At 38.5% G+C, this 19179-nt stretch overlaps 1 protein-coding gene across 1 annotated transcript in view; it reads right to left on the reverse strand.

Annotated features, from left to right (window-relative positions):
- The window catches only part of CCDC73 (coiled-coil domain containing 73), a 126736-nt gene extending 109841 nt beyond the window's left edge, over positions 1 to 16895 (reverse strand). Inside the window, exon 1 of the mRNA XM_036763670.1 lies at positions 16749 to 16895. Within this exon, the coding sequence (XP_036619565.1) occupies positions 16749 to 16880 (132 nt within the window). The 5' untranslated portion in view covers positions 16881 to 16895. The remainder of the gene's footprint in view (positions 1 to 16748) is intronic.
- Between the last annotated feature and the right edge of the window lie 2284 nt (positions 16896 to 19179).

The following is a 19179-nucleotide window of genomic DNA, read 5'->3' on the forward strand; positions in this document are numbered from 1 at the left end:
TTGAAAATTACTTTCTTCACAATAGTAAAACACTTTTTCACAATAGCCTTCATGAGGAAACAGAAAGGTTAAGTTACTTACCTGTGATCACACAGTTAGTAAACGTCTGAAGAGGGACCCAAATCCAGGTTCCCTGACCCCAAGTCCAGTTCTCTCTCCACCAAGAACACCTCCTCTCCAGGCGAATCAATCTCTTCACTCTCAACTAAACACACCATGTTTGTTCTTATGCTATGTAGACCCTTGCAGTGTTCTTCCTCTGCCAATTTACCAAACTCCTAATCTTCCTTCAAAGATTAATTTAATTCCCAACTTGTCTAGAAAGCTTCCTTCTCTAATGCAAATTCGTCTTCTCCTCTCTAAACTTAGAATAACAGAATTTCAGGGTTACAGGGGATCTCAGTGGACCTCTAGACCAGCCCATACCTAAAAAACATTCCCTCCACACCTTGTAATTTCTACCATAACTGCAGTCAAAAACATACTATTATCACTTAATTGCTTCTTAATCACTTCAGGGGCCAAAGAAAGAAAAAAGCATTTGTGTAGTGCCTACTATGAGCCAGGTACAAGGCTAAGTGCTTTTTACAACTATCTCATTCAATCCTTATAGCAACCCTGCCAGGTGGGTGCTACTATTATCCCCATCTTACAGTTGAGTTAACTTCACATATTAGTTTTAGCTCTTCAATTAAATTATAAGTTCTTTGAGGACAAGGATCCTGTTTTATACTTCTTCTGTATGACTCATCGTCCCTAACATAGTAGTAGTCACGCAATAAATGTAAAAGAAACATTTGTTGATTAATATAAATCAATTAAAATGCTATGTCTTTGTAAAATTGGAGTGCATGTAGAATAGGGCATTACATGTAATAATTAAAAAAATAATAGTCTCGTAGAGGAAGTGTATTTGCTTAAATAAAAGTATTTCTCATTTGTTGATACCCACTTTTACTTTACTTTTAAATCTAATTAATCATTGCAAAATAAATTTGAAGAGTTTATGATAAAAAAACTTATTTAGCACAGATAACCAATAAATGCAACATTTAAAAGTAGAAATACAGTAGTAACCCTTTCGATTCCCTAATGTTTAAGTCAAATCTTAATAATATAAATAGAACAAAAGTTTTCTTTCTAGTACATACTAACAGGAAATAACAAACTCATAAAATTCTTTTAAATTTAAAACAGTCATTTTTACAGGTTAGCACTCTAACCAAATATAATAGAGGTGGCTGTGTTAAAAATATAAAGGGTGATAAGCCACCACAAGACAAAAATATATTAGCCTAGAGGGAAAACTGCCAGCCAGCTTGTCTGATAAATTATCAAAAGAAAGAAACTCCAAAGCCCATTTTTCTATCCCACATGTGCTCTACAAAGTTCACAGCAAATATGTATGTAGTACAGTGTTTACTAGTTCCACAATTTTTTTAAAAAGTAACTTTATCTTATAAAATGATGTGTTGAATTTCCTTCAAACTGTCACCAAAATATTTAATTTCCATTATTTTATATACTAGAGGGTCAAAATATTTTTAAAATAGCACTATTTCTTGTTTTGTACAAAAATACTTTTGCATAATATTTCAAATGCCCACATGTGTAAAACTTCTTTTAAGTTTGTTTGTTTTATAAAATATTTTGTTTCTTTAATTATATTATTTTTCCAAAATTCAAGTGAAATAGGATCATCCTTTTAATCATACAAAATAGACCTGAGTTTTATGGATGAAAATATACTAACTGCTTCTTTAGAAAAAATTTCAAGAAAATATAATGAAATGTGAGAAATCTATTTTTAAAGTATAAAAATTCAAATCATTCATTATGAAGCTATTTGCAATAAAATCAAATCCAATGGAATTTCTTAAAATTGTTTTTTGGCTTACTGTTTTCTGAGTCAAATTCAAAGTTTTTTTAAAAATCATGAAAAGTTTTTCTGGTTGTTTCTGCCAAAGAATTTTTCCAGCTGGATCCTCACCATTCTACTGCCTTTTAATACTAATTTTAGTAGTCTAAGATTAAGATCTCCAGCTGTTCCCTCAGCCTTTTAATCCATTCCTGCCCTCATGTTCTTCTATCAGTCAGAGGAAAATGGAATGCTAAAATTAGGATAGAGTGTGGTACTAAACAGTCTAGGATTATCCTATGAATGATATACTACTCTTTTTCCACACAAATTCCTACAAGGTAAGGGTTCCACAAGCCCTTCTACTCCCTTATAATCTGGCTTATGAAACTTTCTCCCCAATCAGAGATTAAATAGATACAACATTAAAGTCATCTACTGAAAGCTCCTTCACTCTCCCTTCTTTCCTATTCAAAGCATCTTCTCTATCATTGTTTCACAGGAACAATTGTCTCTCCTCCTTTCCAAGGCTAGCCCTTTCACCCATGCTATTGATCTCATCTTTCTCCTCTAGGATCTTGTCCCTTAAATTATGTACTCCCTTTTATCTAGCATCTTCAATATTGCCCTCTCCACTGTCTCCATCTCTTACTCAAATAATCAGATGGATCTGTGATCTTATCAATATGGGTGTTTACTCCAACAAAGCAGGTTGCAATCCATCCATATCTGACCATCCTGTATCACTCTTGCCCATGTCCTCTCATATATTTACTACCCAACGTGCAGCAAGTCTTCCTCAATTTCTTCTGACATTTCAAGGGTACCAGTGTAGCACTCTGGCTCTTATCCATCTGTCATCTCTCATCCTCACCACATGACCAACCCATTTTCATTTACTATCATACATTTCCTTGATGATCATTTATTTCTATTCACTCTACTTCAAATTCCATATCAGTTGTATGTTGCAGCTTGCTCACACATACCATGTACTTCTCCATTGCCTTGTGATATATATTTCTAAATCTTCAAAAACTGTTATATTCCATGGCTCACTGTATACACCATCAACAGAATATTGGTATTAGAAAGATAACCCTTTGTTTTATGGAAAACTTGGAATCATTCAAGGAATTTGTAATTAAATCACTAAAGGAACTTTGCAATTCCCCAAAAGCATTCCAGCCCAGTCTTTTCCTGACCAACTACAAAACCAACTATTTGACTATCTGTACTACCTGTCTCAAATAGACAGGTAAGTTCTATAGATATTCCACCCAAATATATGCCATATTCTTCATTCATTTGGTCTTTCCTGTGATCAAATCAAACTCTTTTGAATGGTTACAGATCTCTTACAGGAACCTGTTAATATTTCAGAGTTTAATGCAATCAGTATAATGTTACCCACAAACAGAAGCATCTGAAAGAACTTACTATAAACCAAGAAACCATCTTCAACTTGGACTTTATGAAGCCTCTCCTCCCTCACAGTGGAAAACACCTTTGGTGAGTACACATCTCCCTTTTTTGTGTCTCACTTGATATTTATAATCAGTGTCAATGATTAGAGTTGTTTCTGTTAAGTCTTTCAAGGAATCTTGAATGATTTTGAAGCATGAATGGGAAACACTTTGTTAGAAAAGAGCCTTTAAGACACTACCAAATCAATTTTTCTTTTTTTTTTTTTTTTTTTGTAATTTACAAATAATAAGCACAATGGGATCTTATGTTCTCTACATCTTTTAGTCAATTGCAAAATGGTAAAGATAAAGTTCATTGTTGAATACAGCTTATAAAAGCTTTCTTATTCCCTACTAATACCCTCATTATAAAGCCCCCATTTTTATAGATATGACTTGCACACAAAACAAACAAACAACTTGCATAAGTGAAATAATAGGAATACAAAGCAGGAGTTTGGAGTATTAGTAAGCAATCAGATTTTTTTCCCATCATCTTGGTATCTTCCCCTTCAAATATCTTATATATTGATTCCTCAGCATTTTCACAATTGTGTTTCCTCCAGCAATGTGTCCTTTATGTATACTTGGTCCAGTCTGGCTGCTTTCCCCATCTTCATTCACTTCACTGACACTTCTACCTCTACAAGTGTGGTGGTTCCATTGTTCTTGACAGCAAAAACAGTTTATTATAGTAATATTTGCAGATCTTTTCTATTTTTCTTCTATTTGTTCTCCTCCTTCCATTTTTGTTCTTAAATCCTCTTGGGATGTCTATGCCTAACTGAACTTCTTGTCAAGCTTTCTTTAAGCTAGTTTTACTCCCATTACTTCTCTCTGCCTTATGAAACACTCTAATATATCTGTTTAACATCCTTTTTCATAAGATTTTATAAATAAGTTCATATTCTAAAATGATGCTGCCTCTGTCCACAATTTCTTTCCATTTGGCAAGTCACACGTTTGCTAAGTTACTTTCTGGGTTCTTTTGGTTTTCTGGTTGTGGCAATCAATTTACAACACTTAAATGTATTACAGTGGGCACTGATGTCATTTGTCCAATTCCCATTTCTAATTACTTATTACTTGTTTAAATAGTTCAGAATTGAACTCCTTTACTTGCACACTGTATTTTTCCCATTATTACTCATTTTACTTGCTTTTTTTAAAAAACTACTTCTGATCTTCACATTGGCAAGTCAGTATATATATAGACAACTGACTGAAATATACTTCCCACACTAACTACAAGTCTTTTCCTGTCTATTAAAATATAACTGATTCCATTTTTCACAATGTTCCTTGTTAATCATTATGTCTAGCACTTACTATTTCCTTTTTCAACAAAACTGTTCTTTCTGTATAAGTGTGTGGCTTCTGGGTAGCCTATAAGTTTATGGCCTCCTGTGTTCCTTTTTCTTGAACCATGGTTTCCCCACAATTTGAACTTTCCTCACTGTTTCCCACCCTTACGTCAAAGTTACTGACTTATCAGAATACATTTGCAAAATGAGGAGGCCCTGCTCCAAAACTTCTAAGGTCCCTTCCCATCTGAATCTAAGATCCCACAATCCTATATTGATTTAATTTGGATTAATCTGATTGATTTTTTCATATATCTCTACTTCTTCATCTTTGACAACTAAGGCTGATTCATAATCTGCAATTATTTGCATGATAGTCTTTTTATAAACACTTTTAAGTACTAGAAAATGAGATAACTAGATATTCCATGAAATAATATTTCTTGTTACCTTTAGAAATATGATAAAAAAGCAATTACATCAACTCCACTCTTTGCCTCTCCGAGAAGTACCAGTGAGGTCATGAATATCACGGGAATCAACAGGGAAACAAATGTGAAAGAAGGTGGCTTAACAGTACCAGATCTCAAACTGTATTACAAAGTGGTAATCATCAAGACAATCTAGTACTGGCTAAGAAACAGAGTGGTGGAGCAGTGGAATAGATTGAGTGCACAAGACACAGTATTAAGTAGACTATCATGACCCAGTGTTTCATAAACCCAAAGACCCAAGCTTTTGGGACAAGGACTAACTATTTGGCAAAAATTGCTGGGAAAACTGGAAAGCAGTTAGGCAGAAATTAGGTATAAACCAAAATCTCATACCAAGATAAAGTCAAAATGGATATACGATTTAGAGATAAAGGGTGATATCATAAGCAAGTTAGATGAACATGGAAAATTTTATCTGTCAGATCTATGAATGAGGAAAGAATTTACAATCAAACAAGAGATAAAGAGGATCACAGGATAGAAAATGGATAGTTTTGATTACATTAAATTAAAAAGGTTTTACACAAACAAAACCAACTCAGCCAAGATTAGAAGAAAAGCAGGAAGCTAGGGGTGGGGGAAGGGATTTGTATCAAATTTCTCTGATAAAGACCTCATTTATCAAATATATAGAAAACTGAGTCAAATTTATAAGACACGAGTCATTCCCCAACTTGTTGTTGTGTTAGTCCTTCGTTCTTAAAGAGGACTGTGACATCAGAGAAATGATAACATGACTTGCAGTTGACTTTGATTTGAGTGAGGGAGGGCTGTGCAAAGTTACCAGCCTCACTTTCTCCTCCAGAGCCATTTGGGTCCAGTAGCCAGGACACCAGGACAACTGGAGATAGCCCAGGATGCATTGGGAGACCCTGGCCCTTTCAGGCTAAGGTCTTTTTAGATTCTTACTTTGAGGGAGGTAATGCCCATTCAGTGAATAGACCTCTTTAAATAATCAAAGGATACAAACAGGCAGTTTTCAGATAAAGAAATCAAAACTATCTATAGTCACATGAAGAAATGCTCTAAATTACTACTGATTAGAGAAAAGAAAATTAAAACAACTCTGAGGTACCACCTTACACTATCAGATTGGCTAATACGAGTGAAAAGGAAAATGACAAATGTTGGAGGGGATGTGGGAAAATTATGACACTAATGCACTGTTAGTGGAGTTGTAAACTGATGCAACCACTCTGGAGAGCAATGTGGAACTATGCCCAAAGTGCTATAAAACCATGCATACCCTTTGATCCAGCTTTGATCCACTACTAGATCTGTAACACAAAGAGATTTTTTAAAAAAGGAAAAGGACTTATATGTGCAAATATATTTATAGCAGCTCTTTTTGTGGTGGCAAAAATAGGAAACTGAGGGGATGCCCATCAATTGGGGAACAACTGAACAAGTTGTGGTATATGATTGTGATGGAATATTATTGTGCTATAAGAAATGACAAGCAGGATGGTTTCAGAAAAACCTGGGAAGATTTATATGAATAGATGCAAAATGAAGGAGCACATTGCACACAGTTACAGCAATATTACATGATGACCAATTGTGAATGACTTAGCTATTCTGATTAACACAATGATCAATTCTAATTCAATAATTCAATTCTAATACAATTTTGGAAGACATGTGATTCTACCCACCTACAAAGAAAGAACTGATAGAGTCTCAATGCAGATTGAAGCATATTTTTTCACTTTCTTTATTTTTCTTGCCTTTTTTTGCAACATGGTTAATATGTTTTACATGATTTCACATGTATAATTAATATAACATTTCTTGCCCTCACAGTGAGTGAAAGAGGCATGGGAGGGAAGGAAAGAATTCAGGACTCAATTTTTTAAAAATAAATGTTAAAAGCAAATAAATAGTAAAAAAGAAGAAGTACCCTGTGATCCATCTTTTCCATTAACCTGCAATTTCTTTCTTTATTCTGGTTTCATTTATAGCAAATCAATATCAATAATGATATGATTAAGTTCCTCCACTGATAGGTACATTAATTCATGGGTCAAAGGACAAGGATCTCACATATAAAATACTAACAGTCAAATTAAAGTTTAAGATCATCTAAAAATTGATTCTTGGTGCCTTCTTGTCCCTTTTCCACCATTTTCCCCACCACTATCCCTGAAGAAGCATAAGGGGCAGCATTGGACTAAAAGCCATTTCGTATTTTTCTTTGTTTCATGAATTGCCACAACCAAAAATTTATTCACCAAGTGGCCATCACCAATAGGTGATACCCACTTCCCACTTACCTCCAGATATACACATCCCCTCTAAACTGAGAAAACCAAACTTTGACCCCATAATCTCCTGAAGCTAACATTCTATTTCTCTTCTCTCATTCACAGTTAGATTTGTGGAATGTGTACTCTATACTCACTGCTTTCATTTCCTCATCTATCTATTCACTTTTTAACCTCCATGTAATTAAGCTTTAATTTCTCCCCCATAATGAAATACCAAAATCAGAAGATTTTTTTAAACCTCAGTTATCAATTCTCTATGACTTCTCTGAAGCACTTGTTACCACCATATACTGATTCTCTTCTTACATTTTTGTTCGTTCTCTGTCTCCTGTCATGGTTTTTAAACCATAACAGTCATTGTTCACTGATGCTTACTCCCCAGTGCTTGAATTTCTCTTTATACTCAACCTCTGAGAACTTGTTCACTCTCATTTACTTCAATAAATCCATGATCTAACTGATGTGAACATTCTCTCCATCAACACAGACAGCAATCAGATATTTTCTTATCCTATTCAATTCTTGTCCGTGTTCTTTCATAAATTCTCTGAAGAAAACCTATCTAATATACTGAAGGACTTCCTTTGAACCTTTTAGTATTTTTTGGATATTAGTGCAATACTTAAGGTGTCTATCTATTATCCCTTCCTATACCTAGGTCATCCTTGAAAATTTATTGCAGCAACTATATGCCCTTCTGATAGCTTTTACAGTACTTGCAATTTTCATTCTTCTAAAATCCTAGTATTCATAGCCTTATGGTAACACTGAGGAAATAATGACTCAAAAGATGGATTTTCATGTTTGGGAACAACTTCAGGATTATTGAAAATGCTGTGCCATTTCCCAAATGTGACACCAGCTGCTCTTCTATGCAATTCTGGGACAAGCTCATTGTCTTTCTGGAGGATGGAGCTAAGATCTATGTACTGAAAAGCTAATGCAGTGGAATGCCCATCATCTCAATGGCATTCTTTTTTTTCAATTTTTATTTTTAGTTTTAGTTTACAACACACAGTTCTACATAATTTTGAGTTCCAGATTTTCTCCCCTCCCTTCCCCCTCCCTCCCCAAGATGGCATGGAATCTCATATAACTACCACGTATAACTTCATATTGAATTAATTTATACACTAGTCAAGTTGTGAAGAAGAATTATGATCGATGGAATGAATCATGAGAAAGAAGAAACAGAATCAAAAAAAAACCCCAAAAACAAAAACAAAAGAGAAGAAAAAAAAGGCAAGCATGAAGTGTGCCTCAATCTGCATTCAAACTTCATAGTTCTTTCTCTGGATGTAGATAGCATTCTCCATAGTGAGTCCTTTGGAGTTGTCCTTGCACCTTGTGTTGCAGAGAAGAACGAAGTTTGTCAGGGTTGGTCCTCACGGAATCCATACATCTGTGGTTGTGTACAATGTTCTCCTGGCTCTGCTCCACTCACTCAGCATTATGTCTTGTAGGTTTTTCCAGGTTGTTATGAAGTCCGTATCATCCCCATTTCTTATGGCACAATAGTATTCCATTACCTTCATATACCACAGCTTGTTCAGCCATTCCCCAATTGATGGGCATCCCTTTGATTTCCAATTCTTGGCTACCACAAAAAGAGCCGCTATAAATATTTTTGTGCATATGGGTCCTTTTCCCGCTTGTGTGATTTCTTTGGGATACAACCCTAGAAGTGGTATTGCTAGGTCAAAGGGTATGAACATTCCTGTGGCTCTTTGGGCGTAGTTCCAAATTACTCTCCAAAATGGCTGGATCATCTCACAACTCCACCAGCAATGTAACAATGCTCCAATTTTCCCACATCCTCTCTAGCATTCATCATTTTCCTGTTTTGTTATTTTAGCATTCTTATAAGAAATTTACAGGTAGGAGAATGTAGGTGAACAAGTCACCCAGCTGCTAATGTCTTCTTAGTTACCTTTTTTGATAATAATGATCTATTTTACTATTTTGGAGTTTCCTCCTCCTTAAGAGAGCTTGAAAAATCAGTCCCTGAGTTTCTTTAAAGTTGAGTTGCCTCCAACCTAAATATTTTGTCTTGTCTACACACTCTTCTCTACTTCATGTCCTTAAATGCCATTTCTATATTCTCATATAGTTCATTAGATACCAAGTGTTGAAGTAACAAAATCATAGAATTCCAATTTGGAAGGAACCTCTGGGACCATCTTACCCAACCAACATGTGAAAAGAATTCCTTCTACAGCATGCTCTAAAAGTGACTGTAGGAAGGGGGAGCCAGGAAGGAGGGAGATATAGGCCAGTAAGCTTGACTTTGATTTCGGCAAATTCTTTCGCATACTATTAAAGACATGGTTAGTGTAAATCTAGAAAAAGAAAAGTTCATCAAGAGTAGCCCATACATAGACATGGCCTTATTTATTTCCTTTCTGAACACAGTTGCTAAATTGTAGCTCAGAGTGATGAGGCCTAGGGGCACCCCAAAACGTTGAGGTGCAGCGTGTACGTCTTGAAAGAATTTGCTCAGGCTGTCTCCAGATCAAGTAAAGGCATTATAGGGGGTAACACAACACACCAAGCATAACACACCAATCAGGCTCCTCTGCCCCTTGACGGAGATGCAGTTTAAGGGGGGTTACACCCCCTAAGGGAGAGTGCCACTTAAGGGAGATGGGTCCTTAAGAAAGATGCCCTTAAGGGGCATACCCTCTGATTAGCCAGGAAAGGCTAGGAATTCTTATAGAGTAAATGAGTAAAACCTGCAGTGGGCAGGGAGATGAGGTGACCAAGGACAGTAGTTTAGTGTTTCACAAATATCTAGACACAACATTATTCCATTGTTCAGCCCATTTGTTCAGGGCATAGAGGCCCCAGTTAGTTTCAAAATTTCACTGACTAGCTTATTTGAATCTCATTGTCTCCTAAAGTGGCTTTAAGTGTTACTTGAGATAATGGGTTTCTCACTGACCACTCTATTTGAATCTCATCATCTCCCCCCTCAAGAAGCAGGCACCCAAATTCACTTGGGAAAAAGTGTCATGAATTCCTCATCAGGAGTAATGCTGGAGATATAGTTTAGTGAAACATTTAATAAAATGTTCATGTTATTCTTATGGACAAGATGAAGAAATGTTGGCTAGATGACTGGTTGTACAATTAGATGGATTTGAATTGACTGAATGACTGTCTACAGAGTTGTTAATGGAGCTTTGTCAGCTTCTAAGGAGCTTTTCAATGGGGCACCCCAGAGAGCTATGCTTTTTATGTTTGATATTTTTATCAATGACTGGTTATCAGTTATTAAGATGACAGAAAGCTAGAAGGGATAGCTAACACACAGATGACAGACTCAGAATTCAAAAACATCTTGACAGGCTAAGACGCTGGACTAAATTGAATAAGATGGAATTTAACAGGAATAAATACAAATTCTTTCATTTGAGTTCAAAAACTAAACGTCCTAAGTGCAAAACATGGGAAGCATTGCTAGAGAGAAGTTCTTCTGAGGAGAATTTGGCAGTTTTAGTGGACTGTGCTCTCTGTTGAAAGTAATTTGGCTGTCAAAAAAGCTAGTAAGATCTTGCTGCATTGCATTGCATTAAAAAAAGCATAGCTTGAAGCAATAAAGAGACACTGATCCTGTTGTATTCTGCCCTGGTCAGACTATATTTGACGTGTTGCGTTCAGTTCTTGGTGACATATTTAAGAAAGGACATTTTTAAGCTAGAGAGTATTCAGAAGAGAGTACGAGTATTGGTATAGGGCCTTGAGGATGTTTAGCCTGGAGAAGACTTGGAGTAACATATTCAATATCTTCAGATTAGGACTTTGCCACCTGAAGCAGGATTAGACCTTTCCTGTCTGTCTCTAGAGGGCAGTGCTAGGAGTAATGGTGAGCAGTCACCAAGAGGCAAATTTAGGTTTCTTGTAAGGAAAATGTCCTAACAATTAGAGCTATCCAAAAGTGAGATGGATCACTTCAGGAGGTCATGGGATATCTCCTCTCCCTCTCCCTCCCCCACAACATATTTTGTGAGCCAATGATACTAGCCTCCTTGGTGTTACATCAACAAGACATTTTATCTGCCTGGCCATTTTCACTGGCTGCTCCCCATTAAAGGAATAATCTCTCTCCTCATCTCTGCCAACTGGCTTCCCAGCTAACATCCCAACTTCTACAGTAAACCTTTCTCAATCCTTGGTCTAGTGTAGGCCTGCACAGCGTATGACCCATGGGCTGTTTGTGGCCAGCCAAAGGATTTGGGGAAGCATTTGAAAAATGTAGAAGATGTAAAAGAAAGAAAAGATGTAACAAGTGCTTTGTCCATGTCCTCATTAACCCACCTTCCACTAGTCACTATTGTGCTCATCATGTAACTTGGTGGGCAGGTTGCCACTCAGCACTCTCTCCTGTTTGTCACATGACCCCTGGCAACCATCATCAGTCTATTTCTAGTCTGAGAGGATCGAGAGTTGTATCTTTTCACTGTGTTTTCAATCATCACTTGCATTGAACAGGGACAAAGTGAGTGTAGCCACAGCTGACGCTCTGCAACAATACAAGGGCTTCTTCCCCACCCTCGCTGCGCAGTCATCCTCCAAGTTACATGAGTGTCTGGAGCTCTCTCCAAGGTCAGACACTCAGTTCAGTATTTCTTTGTATGTGAGCAGTTGCTGTGGGGATTTTTTGGTTCTAACATTAAAGTTTTGGGGTGACTTTGTAAAATGGGTGATAAAAAGAAACAGAAGATCGAATCAGAACACAGAGTGTTTAATCCAGCATGAACAAATAGATACTTGTTTACTAACACGAGAGACAAAATATTGTGCCTTATTTGCCGAGAAGTAATAGCCATCCCAAAGGAATATGATCTTCGTCACCATTTCAAATCAAAACTTAAGTAACTGGCTTAAGTAAATTGGACACCAGTGAAAAGCCAATTAAAGTGTCCAAATTGTGGAAAATCTCAGTGAGGATCAACAGTTTTTCATGAAAGTAAACTCAGAAAATGAGGTGGCTACTAAGGTTATTTTTCAGATTTCTAAAGAAATCAAATTTCAAATTCCAAACATGATTCCAGAGTACGATAAACTGATTGCTAACAACACATATAATAAGTCCCATTAACAAAATGTAAACAGTAAGAAAACCTGAAAAAACTTGTACCACTTAGCAAAGTAATTTTTTTAACATTAATGTGATTTCATGATAAATAAAAATCCAAAGTAATAAGTGTAATTAACTGATAGTAATTGAAATTCCCTTTTTAAATATGGTTTATTTGCAAAATAGTTTAATAATTTATTATACTTTTACTTGGAAAGTGAGCCACTAAAAACCTATCTGCTGCCCGAAGAAGTTTACCCTGTTTTAATTTTGGCCCCTTCCTACTGCCAAGTTCTGCAGGTCTGTTCTAGTGCCTTCCCTCAGTTAATTATTTCTTCTTTATTTTGTTTGTACATATTTGTCTGACTATTGTCACCCCATTAAACCATAAGCTCCTTGAAGACAGGAGCTGTCTTTTCCCTTTCTTTACAACCCTGGCACTTAGCATAGTGCTTGGCACATGGTAAGTGCTTAATAAATGCTTACTGACAGCCAGCAACCTCATGGAATGCTGCAGGGAAATTGGGCCAGACTTTCTGAGACATAGGCCACTTCATTTCTTGTCAACACTATACTTAGGCAAACTTTCATATAAGCTGATCTCCTTCCAAATGCAAATAATTGGCCCTAGGCACCAGATTTCCTAGATACGACGGCTGATGGTAGTTTAGCAGCAACCAGCCAGTTCTTTCATGATATAGTTCCTCTAGACCAATGTAGTCAGTCAGCCAATTTAATTGTTATTTTGTTGAATCCTTAAGTTAATTATCCAATGATAGTCAAGAACCTTAGCAATGCCTTTTTCTAATGCAAACAGTTCACTGGTCACAAGCATAGCCAACTTTCACTGAAAACAGACCCTTCCTGTATTTGCAATCTCATGTTAGAGCCCAGCTGAGGTCCAAGGACACAACCTTACAGTGGCCTCAATCCTTTTTTGGTTCATGGCCCACAATCCAACCAAGAGGGATGGCAGATAGCCTTCTTAGTACAGCACTGTCCTCTAGGTTGAAGGGGCTAGACCCCATCAGGCCCAGATCCTCAGGAATCTTCTAGATAAAAGTTAATAGAATACAAGCTCAACCAGCACTGGGGCATGATAGGAAGACAATGGCAGATACTTGTTGGGTTGTCGTTTGTCCTTCACTCTTGAAGAGGACCATGACTTCAAGGAGGTGATGCCAAGACATGCAAGTAAACTGAATCTAAGTGAGGGACAGCGGCTGTGCAAAGTCATCAGCCTCACTTTTTCCTCCGTAGCTATCTAAGTCCAGGGCAAGATATAAATCAGGACAACAAGGTACTAGGCTGTGGAGAACTAAAGATAAAAAAACAGTCACTGACCTCAGGAAGCTCACATTCTGTGCAACAGGGGAGATGTTGAGGGGGAGATAATACAACATATAAATAAAATGATAAATATATACACAGTTATTTGAGGAAAGAAAGAGCACCATCACTAGGGAAAACTTTCCATAGCAGACACTATAAGGGCTAAGCAAAGATTCTAAGGTAGATGTAAGAAGGGAGTATATCCTAAGGATAATAGTCTGGACAAAAACACAAAGGCAAGAGGTAGAATCCTGGATTCAGAGAATGGTAAATTTTGCCGGAATGCAGAGTGTTCAAAGGGAAATAATGTGAAATAAACTTAGAAAAGTAAGAACATAAAACGAGGAAGTTTAATGTGATAGGCAGTTTGTTATCAAAAGAACAAGGGATCCCTAGGGCACACTAGAAGGGAAACTTGATTGGGCTATAGAGAGAGGAGACATAAGAATGAGATGGATGAGTAAGAGGGAACAAAGGGTGGCAATATGGGAAGGGAGCTTCTGCCTAGGCAGCCTGGGACTCTGAATATAAAACAGGGATTCTGAAGACTACAGAATAAGAGTGTCAAATCCTTCACAGGAGCAATGAGACTGTTGATTTGATTATCATTCTTAGAAGAAGTGAAAGCGGAAATGATAGTGGGGGTTGGGCTATGCATGGACAATGGTAGGACAGATGGCAAATCCCTGGTCCTGCCCAGAGACCAGTGGCCCGACAGTCAAAGGCAAGTGTTGCAGTCTAGAAGGACCCAAGTCTAGAGCCTGGATAGCCAAAGAGGGGTGAGGTATGGTTCATTTACTCCTAATTCAATCTTCAGCCAGGGCAACTCTGCCCCAGGGCCAGCTCAAGTGCTGAGCTGAGTACAGATTATGATAGGCAGTCGGTACAGGCAGCCCATTGAGCTAGATCACACAGAGCTAAGTACACATCTCTGAACAGATGGGTAATGAGCTAGACCAGGTTGTGTTTTGTATCTCCAGCACTTAGCACAACATCTGGTACAATAGCAGGTACTTAATGCTTATTGAATGAATTGCTTTTTAGATCAAAAATATTCTCTTTAGGTTTGGCTGATTTTAAAATCCCTTCACGTATTAGTAGGTCCCAACCTACTTTTCCAAACATCATTCCCCTTCCTACCCTTTGTGATCCAGGCAAACTGCTCTTCTTGCTGTTTGTCATACACAACACTCCATTGCCCATTTTCTGCCTTTGCATTGCTTGGCATACCCTCTCTCCCTGGGATGCCTTTACCTCCAAGACCTCCTTGCTTCTTTCAAAACTTATCTCAAGCACCACCTTCTCCACTCAGTCTTTCCTGATCTCCCTAGTGGCTAGTGTCCTCCTGTGTTGGTAAGCAAAACGGGCTCTTAGCACTCAGTTCAACTAAGTGCCCTTGGAGAGTTTGGCCTTTGTTTCCTTGATTAGATTTGGGTGTCCTTGGTGCCTCCTTGCCTCAGGGGAGGGCCTAGTTTACACATGAGTTTGAGTGACATGTCTGGGACAGCAGAGGCTTTTAGACCACATGGGTTTAAGTCGCCTCATTGTGATGATTCTAGGTTATGCGGGTGAGTCGTATGTGTGGCTCACTCCTGACCCTGAAAAAGATATAAAACCAGGGGTTGGCCTTCTCTTCTTTGGAGCTCTTACTCACAGCAGTGGTGGCGTGAGTGACTCTGGGCCAGTCCTCCTTATGAGCTCCTGGGCTGAACCTAAATGTTGGTAACTATGAATCTGTATTTGGTCTGTCTGTCGATGTTTGTAATTTGTTTAGGGCTCTCACTCTTGGTGGCAGCGGAGACTCCAGGCAACTGTAGCTAAGAGCCCTCCAGCTCGTAAACCTGGATGTTAGGATTTTGTTGAACTCTGGTAATTATGTGTTGGGATTTGAATCAGACAAGGTCTGTCTGTCGACGTTTGTACTTTATTTGTATTTTGTTCCGAAATTCAGGCTGCTGGCTTTTTCCCCTGAACTAAGTGAATGGTATTTGTATGCTGAATTAAAATAAGTTTGTCAACCCCTTAACATTGTTTTCCTTACTAAAGCAGATCAAAAGAACCTGTGCTTTTGCAGTGTGCTGCTAGCATTCTTGTTGTTGGGCTTGTGTTGGTCTTTTACTCCCACAACAGCTGCTAGCCAGATTGTTAAAACACCCCCTGACCAAAACTACCTTGTAGCTTACTTTGCATATATTTTGTATATTCACTTAGATATGTCCATGTTGCCTCCCCTCCTAGAACATAAGCTCCTTGAGGAGCTGTTTCATTCTTGCCTTTGTGGCCCCCGTGGCTGGCACGGTGCCTAGCACTAACAGTGTTTAGTAGGGGCTGCATTTGGGAAGCTGCTCATGTGGTCAATGATCCCAAGTTGCTCCCTGAAACAAGAATCCATCTGTGAATACCTATATTCTTCTCATAGTGCCATAGAGCAATAAGTCATGGAACACCACCATCTCTGATGAATCAGAATTCTGGATGACACAAAGGACAATGGAAAGACATACAGTGGGAGTAAGGAGTCTGCTACATATCATCAATGATGACTTGTATAGTAGAATAAAAGAAATTATTCAGGAAATGTCTGATTAGAAGAGGAAGTGATCAGTTATATACGGAGAGTGAGGAGTGACAAATAGCCCAGGTGCTGCACAGATATGCTGGTAAAGGTAAAAGACCTAAACAAGGATATTTGCACAGTGGGCAGATCCCATATGGAAGTTCAGTGGAAAGATGTGGACAAGAGTTACCCAGAATGAGAAAGCATCAATGGGTTTCAGTCTTTACCTTTAGAGAAACACTTACACTGGGAAAGATCACTGACCCATTTAAGTATTACATTAGGACTAATATTTTAGGGAAATAATTTCTGAAATATTTAAAGTGATAAAAAAGATATGATCAAAATCAAATACTGTCTTCAAAATAATAACAACTAAAAAGTGCTTACCCTTCTCATGCGTAATTCTTCTAATGCTTCTAACAAACTTGTTTTGAATGCTAATATCTGGATTGAAAACAATGGTTCTGAAGAACTCTGAAGGGAACAGGAAGTTGACTCAGTCTTAAAGTCTTTATCCATAATAAAATTTGGTTCCTGTAATATAAAAGTTATTTTAAAAAAAGATTAAATACTAGTGTGTTAGATGAAGCATAATTATAGTAAAAACTTCAATCTGTACTAATTTTGACTTCTACACCTCTGACATGGCAGCATGGCACAGCGAATGATAACAGCTGGCTAGTAGTTAGGTGGTATTTTCTCATTTGATCCTCACAACAACTCTGTGAAGTAAGTGCTATTATCTCATTTTACAGATGAGGAAATTGAGGCCGACAAGTGTCAAGTAATTTGCATAATAAGTTGTCTGAGGCAATATTTGAACTCAAGTCTTTTTGATCCCCAGGCCAGCATACTACCCACTATACCACCTTGCTTCCTCTAGAAAATAGAGAGCTAGGGGCAGCTAGGTGGCACAGGGAGTAGAGCACCAGCCCTGGAGTCAGGAGGACCTGAGTTCAAATCCGGACTCAGACACTTGACACACTTACTAGCTGTGTGACCTTGGGCAAGTCACTTAACCCCAATTACCCTGCCTTCCCCCTCCAAAAAAAAGTAGAAAACAGAGAGCTGAACTCAAGAGTCCTCAAAACCCAGGTTCGAATAGTGCTTCAACTATCAGTACCCCAGGCACTGTGACCCTGAGTGCCCAAGGCTCTAAGTTGCTGTTTCACAGATAACATACAGGAGGCATTGGAGTTTCTGGACTCCAGCCTCTACCAGGTCCACTCTTGATCTGGTGAGGCAGGAAGGCAGGGAAGACAGCTTCTGAGGGGTTAATAATCTTTACTTTATCCTAGTCTAGTCTTCTCAGAAGGGTTGTTGATAATGGGAGCACCAGCTCCTACAGAGTTCCCTAATCACCCTTCTCGCAGGAGCGGTCAAGAAGCCGGGGAGGGGGGCAACTACCCCTACATCTCGACAGGGTCAATCAAGACAGGCACAGTTTGTGCAGTCCCCTAAATCCCCTCAAGCCAGTCAAGGCACACATAGATTCCCCTACGGCTTCCCCATGGTTTTCCCCACTCACTAACCAGTGCTCATGGGTTACCTTTAGCAATGTGGTCATTCTGCACAAGTGTAGTAAATATCAATTACGTCACCCCCCCATATCTCATGGCACAGCGGCAGTAGGGCTGTCTACTCTCTAGGATCCTTGGGGCTATTCCGGGAGTTATTATCTAACACCTAGAAACTAGACGTTGCCATAGCCATGGATCCTGAGAAACTGAACTCTAAAAAGGATAGTGAAACCCTCCTTCCGTACACAGTTGCCCATCATCGCCAATCTGCGCTGGTAGAAAGAGCTCACAGGACTCTAGCTCTCAAGCTGGGAGGGACATCAGAGTCATCCACTCTAACCTCCTCATTTGAGAGATGAGGAAACTGAGGCCCAGGGAAGTGACTTGCTCAAGATCACACAGGTAAGTAAACAGCAGAATCAGGATTTTATTTAACTCAAGTCTTCTGAGCGTAAAACCCAGTGCCCTTTCCATCAAGCCACTATGGTCCCAAACGCCAGACACTGCCACAACTGCATTCAAACTCAGAGCCACTGGTGTGAGCTGCTGGCGTATGCTGCCACACACGGTATACCAACTTCTGTCCTACAGAACAGTCTTCCCTATACTGATGGAATCACCAATCCAGTATTGCTTCTAAAATGCCCTTGAGCAAGACATAAAATGCAGACTGCTGAAATACTCCAGATTTCCCCTCTACTTAATCAAATCCAATCTATTCTTCAGAGCCCAGCTCAATTCCTAACCTTTCCACGAAACCACCTCTAGCAACTGTATCCCTTGCTAGTCTCTCCCTTCTTTGAACACCTACCTACTGAACTTCCAAGTTGGCACTAGAAATCAGTGCCATGGATGAGCACAATAAGGCCCAGAGACATACAGTGACTTGCCAGTGGTCACAGAGGAAGTAAGCAGCAGAATGGAGCTTCAAACTCAAGCCCTCATACTAATGAGCCAATGGACTTTCAACTGCACTATGAAATATATTATTCACTTAACAAACAAAATAAGCTTAACCACAAACTTCCTCGAAATACATCTGAATACACAAGAAGGAAGAGAAAAGAGGTATATGAAATGTTTTTTTCCCTTCCGGGAACATGGAGAGATAAAACCAACATACACAAAATTCACCACAGCCTTTCAATTCCGTTTCCTTCAATCTCAGGCCAGAGCCACTTTCAACATGAAACCTCTCTGATCCCCCTAGCTGCAAGTGTCTTCACACCCAAAATTACCTTGTATTTATAAACATCTAGGTACAACAGCATCTGAGTTCCTTGAGGGAGAAACTGTTT

Source organism: Trichosurus vulpecula, chromosome 6, assembly GCF_011100635.1.
Source record: "Trichosurus vulpecula isolate mTriVul1 chromosome 6, mTriVul1.pri, whole genome shotgun sequence".
Lineage (NCBI taxonomy): Eukaryota > Metazoa > Chordata > Mammalia > Diprotodontia > Phalangeridae > Trichosurus > Trichosurus vulpecula.